The sequence below is a fragment of the Grampus griseus genome (assembly GCF_964374135.1).
Source record: "Grampus griseus genome assembly, chromosome: 2".
Taxonomy (NCBI): domain Eukaryota; kingdom Metazoa; phylum Chordata; class Mammalia; order Artiodactyla; family Delphinidae; genus Grampus; species Grampus griseus.
In genome coordinates this window covers 120,127,111-120,137,649 of record NC_139018.1, presented here as the reverse complement: position 1 = coordinate 120,137,649, position 10,539 = coordinate 120,127,111, and the positions used below count along the sequence as shown (strand labels likewise).

The window sequence follows — 10,539 nt, the reverse complement described above, 5'->3', positions numbered from 1 at the left end:
TTGGAGTGCTTATTACCCTTGACCCCATATTCTATATATGTATTTATTTATTATCTGTCTCCTTCCACTAGAACATATGTGCCATGAGGCAAAATGCCATTTTGGTTGCTGCTTTTTTCCCAGGGCCCAGATGTACGTGGCACACAGTAGACAATAAATCTTGAGTGGAAAGAGGAATTAATCAGCACGGAACTTCACCAAGATACAAGTGGCCGCCATGAAGGAAGGATAAGTAGAATTTAAATTCACCACTTTGCTAACAGTGGCAGTGCCTGGACTTTAGCCAGAGTCTGGTCTTTAGCTGAGACAAAGACCGGAGGTTGGGCGAAGGGGCCAAACCCAGTGGGGCAGCTCATCTGTTAGCCAGGAAGTCAGGGATCCCTCTCCTGCCCCTCTCTGACTGCTAATGTGACCCTCCCCCAATGTCCCCAGACAGCCAAGGTGCCCCGCCTCAGAGCATCAGAGAGGAGAACCAGCCGCATATTGTCAGAGGTGACAATAGGGCTCCTGTGTGCCGCGGGTGGTTGGAGAGGGCATGGACTCAGGCAAATGAGCCGGGGTGCCCACAGATATAGAGGCATACGGGTGGTCGGGGCTCTGCTTCCACATCAGTGCTCACTAGAATGGAGGGCCACCTGAGGCAGTTCAGCCTGGTCAGGGGGCCCGAGGGGGCCGGGGACAGCCAGGCCCTGGCTAAGCTGCAGGAGCTGGCCCTGATGTGGTTCACGGAGACGCAGGCCCCCTTCATTTTGCAGAATGGAGCCCTGCCCCCCTGGTTTCACGGATTCATCACCCGCAAGTAAGGCTGCCCCTATCCATGTGCCCAGCGTGGCTCCTAGCCCCCCAGGGCCGAGGGGCTAGCCCCTTTCCCTGGGCTAGGCGGGGACCCCAGAAAGCAGTGGGTGGGGGAACAGACTGAGGAATGCCGAGTTCTCTGACAGCCGCTTCTGTGGGCAAGGTGGGCGAAGGCACTGGCCCCGGCTCTGAGTGTAGGGCTGGGATGGCTGGGGCTGTCAGGCAGCCAGAGAAACAGAGAGGAGCGGGCTGGAGAAGGATGCATTCAGAACAGCTCCGGATAACCCGATGAATTACTAGGGGGACTGTTTCATTCATCATCCAAACCAGAGCACTGTTAGTAAGAGGACTTAACTAGGAGAACTGTTCTAAGTGGGGACTCTCCCAGGCGAACCTGGATATAGAGTTACTCTAGGAATATGGGCCAAGATGTGGAGGCTGGCTTTCTGATTGGGCTGGATCTCCAAGCTGCCAAAGCACTAGCTGAAGGAATGACAAATGCAGCCACTCATTAGGTCCTCCTGGCCCAGCACCTGGCATTGAAGCAGGCAGATTCACGGGCGTTGACGTGTACTGTAACACAGGGCCCTCTGCTCTGTTGAAATTCTTACTTTTTGAGTAAGGGGCTCCAGGTTTTCATGTAGTACTGACCCCTGCAAAATTTGTAGCTGGTCCCGCATAGAGCAGGCACTCAGCAAGTATTTGGTGAATAAGTGGGTGAGGAAATATCTGGTCTATGTACTGCCAAATCAGAAGAAAGCTGGAATTTCCACCACGCCTCCAAAATCCATGGCATCATTTAGAACTATCCGTAGCTGCCTGAGGCTGAAGGGGACATGCCAGGGAAGGGGATGAGAACCTATGAGTTGCCATTGTGGTCAGGCTCCAGACATACCAACGCCTTCTCCCTGCAGAAACTACTGTGTAGTACACACCCTGCACAACTGTACACAGCAGTCCTGAGGCAAGGATCCCACAAACCTAAAAATCTCCAGCTCTATGGATTCCTTCTTGCTGCAGGGACATTCAGGTGGGGAGGGTCAGTGGCTGCTGTGCCTGATGGCGAGGCAGTAGTGGGGGGGGGGGTGTATGTGACCTCGGGCTTCCAACCCAGCCAGCCCCAGACTGAGTCTTCCACAGAACCAGACGAAAGTCTGAGGGAGTCCTCTATAAAGGGTTGGAGATCGGTGCACTGGGTCTGGGGCATGGCTGGCAGGGACTCTGAGGCTGGTCTAAGTCAGGCTGCTCCTGCTGTTGTGGGGACCCAGCCCCAGCTAATGGCATGTCCTCTGCCCAGGCAGACAGAGCAGCTGCTCAGGGACAAAGCTCTTGGCTCCTTCCTCATCCGCCTCAGCGACCGGGCCACCGGCTACATCTTGTCCTACAGGTAAGAAAGGAAGCCCTCTGCAAAGGGCAGGCGGGCTCTGGCTCCACAAGCCAGACTTGCAGATAAGCTTGGAATCTCCACCAGCCCACACTGCTGGGCTTTCCCTGGGCCCTGACTCCCTCACTCCCTCAGTCATCCGTCCGTGTCCATCAGACATTTTCTAACCAGCAGCAGCCATACACTAGGATGAAGCACCCACCTTCAAGGGGGTGAGTTGGTGGGGGGCAGGGGAGAACCTCCTCCTGATGGGAGGCTGGGGAAGGCTTCACAGAGGTGGATTTTGAGGACAGGATAGAAGGAAGAACAGCAACTTGCTGGGCAGAAAAAGAGGTGTGATTGGGGTTTAGGAAGGCCTTTCCAGTAGATTGAACTGCATATGCAAAAGAACAGAGACAGGGCAGACTAAGGTGTTGGGAGCCACAAGTTGCCAGGTGCAGAAGGACACATGGTTCCAGTGGAGCAATGCCTGGAGAGGAAGGCCGGGGGCAGCTCAGGACGGCCTTGGATGTCTGGCTATGTCTGTAGACAATGAAGGGTCATCTGGTCAGACTTAGGTTTTGCAAGGATACTTCAGGCAGCCTATGGAAGGAGGACTCAAGACAGGTGCTGGAGGTGTGGGGGCAGTGGGGACCACTGAGGGGTGAGGTCTGGGCTAGATGAGGAAGCTTGGGCTAGGGTAAGGCAGTGGGCATGGAGAAGAGGAGACAAGATGGCCAGGATGAAGTCAGAGGTGGCGACGTCAGAGCCTGTAGGTTGGGTGGGGGGAGGCAGAAAAAGGAAGAAGTTCCCTCCCCCACCCCTAGTTAGGGAGGGAGGGAGGCTGGGGCTCCAGGGCAAATCTCAAGGGCCTCAGATTCAGATTCAAAATTATCATCTGTTCAGATTGCCCCAGTTCTAATTCTGATCTTGAGCATGTCACTTTGCCTCTCCGCACCTACATTTCCTCATCTGTAAAATGGGTATATTGCATAGGATTGTTGAATGGGTTTGATGAGTTTATACATTTAAAAGTGCTTGGTACAGTGTCCGGAACATAGTAAATAAATAAATGTTAGTCATTATTAAAATAGTTATTGTTATTCTATGTGCCAGGTATGGTCCTCAGCACTTTGAAATACACAAACTCAGCAGTTTTCAAATGTCTTTTCAGCATCAGGGCTTTTTTTTTCCAAACATGATCTTAGGTGGAGTGCCAGCTTATTAAAGAGATCAAAGTGGGGCTGCACAAAGATATACAAATAGCCCAGTGGAATCCAGAAACAGTCCCCCACATTTGGTTACCTGATTTGCAACAGAGGCGCCACTGCAATTCAGCGGGGGGGAGGGCGGGGGTCGCGGCGGGGGGAGGAGTATGGGGAGGCTGGTTTTTTCAATAAGTGGTACAGGAGCAATTGGATATCCAAATGGAAAAAAATGACCCCCACCTCACACCATACATAAAAATTAATTCTAGATGGTTCACAGACCCAAGTGAGAAAAGCACAAGAAAACACAGGAAAAGAAAACATAGGAAATATTCTTCATGACTTTGAGACAGGCAAAGATTTCTTAAACGAGACACAAGAGTACTGACCATAAAAGAGAAGGTTAACAAATTGGATTTCTTTAAAATTAAGAACTTTTGTGAATCAGAAGATACCATTCAGTGAATAAAAGGACAAGCCGCAGTGCTGGAGAGGTTTTGTATTGTAATACATACACCTAATAAAACACTCATGTCCAGACTATATGAAGAACTCCTGCAAATCAGCAAGACAAAGATGACACAGGCAAAATAAAGGCACTTCCTAAAAGAGGGTCCAAAAGGACAGTGAGCTGGTGTTCAGCAGCGTTAGCAATCCGGGAAATAGAAACTAAAACCACAATGAATGGCTACAGTGGAAAGACAGAGGCCACCTAATAGTTGGTGAAGATGCAGAGCAGCTGTAACTCTCATACTTGGCAATGATTTTAGAAAACAATTCGGCATAATCTACTAAAGCTAAACATACATGTATCCCTCACCCAGTTCTCCTTCCTGGGATATTCTCAATAGCAATGAATACATATATTCAGCAAAAGCCATGTACGAGAATGTCCAGAGCAGCTTTATTTATCATTGCCCAGATGTGGCAATAATCTAAATGTCCATCAGCAGAATGGATAAATTGTGGATTTAATTAAATGGAATACTACCTATCAATGGGGGGAAAAAAGGAAGCTAATTCTACATAGACATGAATCAATCTCAAAGATATAATGTTGCGTGAAAGAAGCCAGACACAGAGAAGAAATACTGTATGATTCCATTTAGGTGAAATTCCATAACAAGCAAAACTGATCTATGGTGATGGGGGTCAGAGTGGTGGCTACGTTTGACTGGAAGGGGCCACGAGGGAGTCTTCTGGGGAGCCGGAAAATGTTTGGTTCTGCTCTAAGCGGTGGTTACCTGGGAATGTTCATATGTGGAAGTTCATCGAGCTGCACACTTAGGACGTGTGCACTTCACTGTGTTTACGTTACCCTTCCATAAAAAAGGAAAATGAAGAGGGTGGGACTTTACAGGCTGGCGTGGAGATGGGAGCTGGAACTCCATCTTTTCGGCCTGGGTGGGATTTGGGTGAGATGAGGAAGGCTGAGTTGTGCAAGCGTGGGCTCGGACCTCATCTTTTAAGCCTTAGATATTTTGCTCATCATGGATATTTTGGTATTAATTTTGATTTTCTAAAATATTGCATTATTAGTTATCTTGATTACTGAGTTTTGTGGCATCCCTTTAAATTTGCATCCATGCTCCAAGCTGAGTGCCCCACTCCCCCTTAACCCCGGCCCTGGCCCTTTCCTCCCTGACTGACGTGCGGGGGTGGGGGTAGGGTGCGCGTTGAAAAACCGCTCCCCATCACCTGCAAGGCTGTGTTTGCTGGATGTCAACTTCCACCTTATAGAGGAGCACGTCAAGGCCCAAGTGGGCAGCATGGCCCTGGGTCAGCTCCGGCCCTGGGCCAAGGCAGGGCTGCCAGCTGTCAGCAGCCCCAGGCCACAAGTGCTTGTGTTGCAGGGGCAGTGACCGCTGCCGGCATTTTGTCATCAACCAGCTCCAAAACCGGCGCTACCTCATCTCAGGGGACACCCAGAGCCACGGCACCCTGGCTGAGCTCGTGCGCCATTACCAGGAGGTGCAGTTTGAGCCCTTCGGGGAGACCCTGGCTGCTGCCTGCCCCCGGGTAGGTACCTCTCTTCCCCGGGGGGCGTGGGGTGGGGCAGGGTGCCCGGGTCAGGGATGTCCACCACTCGACCACATGTCTTTCCTTGCCTTCCCTATTTCCTGCCACCCAGGGGCACTCAGTGCAGGGTCATGATCCCTATTTGAGAAGGGGAGATGGAGGAAGCATTCTACCTGAGGTCAGGGACCTGGTGGGAATGTTTCAATCTCTGGCCAGCAGTCTCTGGCAGGAGGCTAGAGGCTGGCCAGGGGTGTATGACCACACACCTGCTGTGTCCCCACCGCCTCCAGCTAGAGAACAGTGATCTATATGACGCCATCACCCTGGGTCTCCATCAGACCAATCTGGGTCTGGAAAACCCGCCTGCTGCAGTGTCCCCCACGGTGGTCCCAGACAAGGCTGCCAGCTCCTGCCCCTCTCCAAAGCCCCAGGTCTCCTTCCTCTACAAAAAGAAGAGCCTGGATGCAAGTCCCTGGAACCTCCCCAAGGAAGAAAGCATGGAGGTGAGGAGGATTCTGGGCTACCCAGAGTCAGGGTTGCTAGACCAGGAATGTGGGTGCCACGTCCACCATCAGGCCCAGAGAGGCCACACTGGCCATCCCCTCAGGCTGTGGAGGGTGAGTGCCAGGCCCAGAGAGGAGCGGCCCAGCTTGGAATTACCCAGTGGTTCACCCATGCTGTGGCCTGCCTCTGGCCGGTGGATTTGGTTCAAACCTTGGCTTGGCCTTTCTAGCTGAGTGACTTTGGACAAGTCACATAACCTCTCTGAGCCTCAGTTTACCAATCTTGAGGTTCCTGTGAGGCTTGAATGAGGGAATGGATATGAAATGTCAGAAAAATCCCTTTGTAAACTGTAGAGTGGGATACCTGTGAGTCAATACTTTATTTTCCTCCACAGCAACTCACAGGAAGGACTCACAGAAATTTTTCTTAATATATATCAGATCACAGCGAGGGCTTCTCCTCATGTTTAAAATAAAATCTGAAATCTTCACCAGGGTCCACAAGAGCCTCACCAAGTGCCCTGCTACCTGTCCCCCTTCTTCACTTTTCTCTAACCTCATTGGCCTTTGGATCTCCCTGGAACACATCAACCTCGTTCCCACCTCAGGGCCCTTGCTCTTGCTGTACCCACTGCCTGGAATGCTCTTCCCACCAGACATCTGCATGGCTTCTACTCTCACTGCATTCCATTCTCTGCTTAAATGTCATTTCCTCAGAGAGGACCACCTAAACTATAGAAAATATCCCCTCTCCTACCAGCCTTTCTCCCTATCCCATTACTCTGCTTTGTTCGTCTTCATAGTACTGATCGTGAGCTGACAGTATATTATCTTGTGATATATTATTGTATCATATATTACATCAACCACATTAAACTATACAACAGAGCAGTATGTTGCCCATCTCCAGGTTAGAATGTAAACTCCCAAGAGGTGGTCTTGCTCATCACTGAGCCCTTGGCACCTAGGATGGTGTCTACACAGTGCTTACTAAATATTTGTTGAATAAATACACAATTGATGGACTTGGGGGTGGACCATTCTGAAGGGGAAGGGAGCAGTGAGTGGGTGGGCTCAGGGGGCTCTGAGGGACCACCACTCTTGGGGGGAGAGGAGTAGGGCAGGATGATCTTGGGTGGGAGGTAGATTTCGTGACCCCTGGCCTTGAATGCCAACATAAGGACCATACTCAGAGTCCTAGAGCATGAAGCTGGCAGGGACCCCGAATGTCAACCAACCCCTGCACGTAACCGTCAGGTAAACTGAGCCCAAGACAAGGGGCCTCAGCTTCTCTGAGAAACCTGCAGTTTACCAGAAGGCAACTTAGTGACAGGCTAACCTCTAAGAGGTTCTGTCGTTCTCTCCCCAGGCCCCCGTCAAGGTGCCTCCCCTCCCGGAGAGGAGTGCTTCCCTTCTGGACGAGTCTTTTGGAGGCCCCCACAACATCATCTATGCAGACCTGAGAAGGATGAACCAGGCACGGCTAGGCCGGGGCACAGATGTGTCTGGCAGGCAGGGGCCAGTCCCAGCCAGCAGCCAGGCCTTCTCCCCAGGCAAGGAGGCCCTGAGGAGACTCTCAGATGGAAGCCGGAACAAGCCTGATGGCCCGGGACCTGCCCTCTCTGGGGTGAGCCCAGACCACGGCCCTAGAGTGTCTCCCACTTCTTGGGGCCTTCTCCTGCCCCCCAGTTCTGAGGCTCTAGGATCCTCAGCTGCTACCTGGAGTCAGGGGTCTCCAAAACTGAGCCGTTCTGCAGACATCTATGAGCTCATCTGGGCAGAAGGCCTCCTAGAGGAGGCCAGAGATGTGCCAGACCAAGAAGGCAGCAGTACCTACGAGCCGATCACAGTCTGCTGGGGTGGCCCAGCCAGGCCCCCCTAGCCTGGAGCAAGTCCCACATATAGCAAGCTTTCAGGGTCCACAGACTGTGGCTATGAGAGGATATTGGGGGCCCCGGAGCTCCCAGAGCCCAGGAACACCTATGAACAAATCCCGGCAGCCAGGAGCAAGGAGACTGGATGGACACATAAGGGGGGCTCCATGGGTGGGGTGATACGAGGGACCTGTGGCCCTCAGGCATGGGCAGGTCAGGTCACTGCCACTGCCCAGAACTTTCCAGCCCTAACTTCTGCTTAGAGATGGTGGGAGAGGCAGATGTTAGGTTTGGATGTAAGATGGAGGCTTCCAGGCCCTTCTGATGTCTTTCTCTGTGGCAGACTAGGACTCCTGTCCCTCCCTCTTGGCCACTGCAAGTGTCTCAGAGCCTCAGAGAGGTGGACAAGGGCCCTGGCTCCAGGTCTGACTTGCCTTGGCCCTTTTCATGGCTCAGCCACTCCCTAGCTACGTGGCTTTGGGCAAGATAGTTTCCCCCACAACTAAGACTGCCAGATTTAGCAAGATAAAATACAAGACGCCCAGTTAATTTGAATTTCAGATAAACAATGAGTAATTTTTTTAAGCGTAACTATGTCCCCAATAGTGCAATTATTCCTCATTTATCTGAAGTTCAAATTTAAGCGGGCATCCTGTATTCTTATTTAGCATCTACCCAAGATCTCCATTTCCTCATCTGTAAAATGGGCTGGTCCTATGGATGTGTCCAGGGGCGGCTGCCCAGGAGGTGAAGCTAGACATCCTTATGTGCTCAGGACACAGCCCAGAGATGGCTGTCAGTGAGCAGCTGTTATTCCTGGGGATTTCTGATAAGAAAGGAGAAAAGGGGAAGCAGGGATCAGGAGGGCAGAGGGAGGTGGTCAGGATTCCCAGAGAGGCAGAGGAACCCTCCTGGACCCTCAGCCCCAGCGTATTTGCCTACGCCTGGAGCCGATGAGCTGGGAGAGCCCACTCCCTGAGGGCACAGCCTCAGGCCTCGGGCACGTGCAGACCTCCTCTTCCGCTTGAACAGCAAAACCCCGAGCTCCCAGGTGAAAGGCCTTCACCAGAAGCTCTGCCAGCTCCTCCCGCAGGGAAGGGCTGTGCCCACGCACCCCAGGACAGGGAGCTCGCCTGGTGCAAGGCTGCCTCTGAGGTCCTGACGCCTGGGACCACAGATTCTGCCTGCAGACAGCCCTTCTAAGAACCACAGAAGCCACAACCCATGTCTGCTCTTCCTCTAGCTGCAAAGTCCTTCCGGTCCCTGGTGGCGCCATGTACATCCCCACCCCCATTCTACCTAGGGCACGGCTGGGGCAGACAGCGCTGGGGTTGGGGACCCCAGGGGACCCAGTGAGGGAAGGGGGGACTTGGCCTTTCTTCTCCACTTTCCCCTAGCCTCCTTAGCCAGAGAGGGCGAATCCTTCATCCAAACCAGAGGACTGGAGTGGAATTTCTGGCACTGAGAGGGGTGGTGGAACAACTATCAATATTCCAACCTGGCCTTTCTCCAGCCTTGAGCCCCAGCCCCCAGTTGCTGCCAAGGGATGCTCTGAGCCTGGCTCTCCCCTCCCTGTCCAGGGACCCAGGCTCTAGCATCTTCTCCCTCCTTGCAGCCTGACAAGCTCCGGAGGCTCTTCTTCACAGACAAGAAGCACAAATCCTGAGGAGGCTTGGCTTTCTGAAGCTCACCAGCGGGTTTCCCGGTATCTGGGCTATGCCAGGGCTTACTGGGAAGCTCTCAGCTTGCTTGAAGGTACCCCTTGCACCCTCAGATCGAACCAGCCTGCTCTGGAACAAGGCTCCGAGACAGCCTAGGGGACAGGATGGGAGGGGACCTTCCAGCTGCCTGCAGCTCAGGGCTGCGCCCTGCTTCCCCAGTGCCTCCCACCCATCCAGAGGAAATCAAGGCCCGAGAGGAGTGGGGACTGGCCAAAGGTCACTCGCATTTCTAAGATGAGCAGGCTGGGCCTGGACGGATTGACCGTGCTGACCTCCCACCACTGAACACTTACTGAGCGCGGGGCAGGCCCTGTGGCAGCGCTGGCATTTTCCTGACTGACCTAGTGATGTCATTCAGTTGCTCTTGAGACCAACCAGTCCCCCTCCTCGTGGCCCCATCAGCAGAAAGGAGGGAAAGCCCAGGGCCACATCCCTGCTCCTGCCCCAGGGGGGTTGGGGCAAGAAACCAGGGAAGTAGCAGCAAAGCCCCGTCCTCGGAGGTGATGGTTCTGACCCTGGGGCCCCTGGGCTCCCAGGGACCATCCCCTCAGCCCCTCTCTGCCCCCACCTTCATCCCAGCCTCATAACGCAAGCTGGGCAGACCCGGTCTGACCCTTTTTGCTGCAGATCGGGGAGACGGAGACCCGGAGAGGAGCAGCCACCTGCCAGGCGGTCAGCCTGGGCATTGCTGGTCCGTTTCTGGAGCCAGCCAGTGGGTACTTGCTGGCGTCCCTATCTGACCAGGTCACCCTCATCTGCCCTCTGCCTCCAGCCAGCCTTGGCCTTTAGGGGTGGCTCTCAGACCCCTCCCATGAGACCCAGACCCCACCTGGTGGCCCTTAGGCCTTGCCCAGGCATCAGCTCTACACACGGGGCCCTCAGGCCTCTCACTACAGCCATTCCCTCAGACCAGCCTGGCTCCTCTGTCCCCTTCCCTTGGGATCCCACTCCCCCTCATACCCATGTGTCCCCACCTCCATAAGGGTGAGCAGTTGGGCTGCTGCCCCCTGCCCACTGCCCCCAGGCAACTAACCCTCCCCAGAGAGAACACCGCAG

At 53.6% G+C, this 10,539-nt stretch overlaps 1 protein-coding gene across 1 annotated transcript; it reads left to right on the top strand.

Annotated features, from left to right (window-relative positions):
* Positions 1-623: 623 nt before the first annotated feature.
* Positions 624-9,428, top strand: SH2D7 (SH2 domain containing 7; the record flags this gene model as incomplete). The annotated part of the gene is given in 7 exon segments (XM_082648638.1): positions 624-799; positions 2,093-2,182; positions 5,220-5,385; positions 5,676-5,888; positions 7,258-7,767; positions 7,771-7,920; positions 9,378-9,428. Coding segments are annotated over 7 exon segments (1,356 nt in total).
* Positions 9,429-10,539: the final 1,111 nt, after the last annotated feature.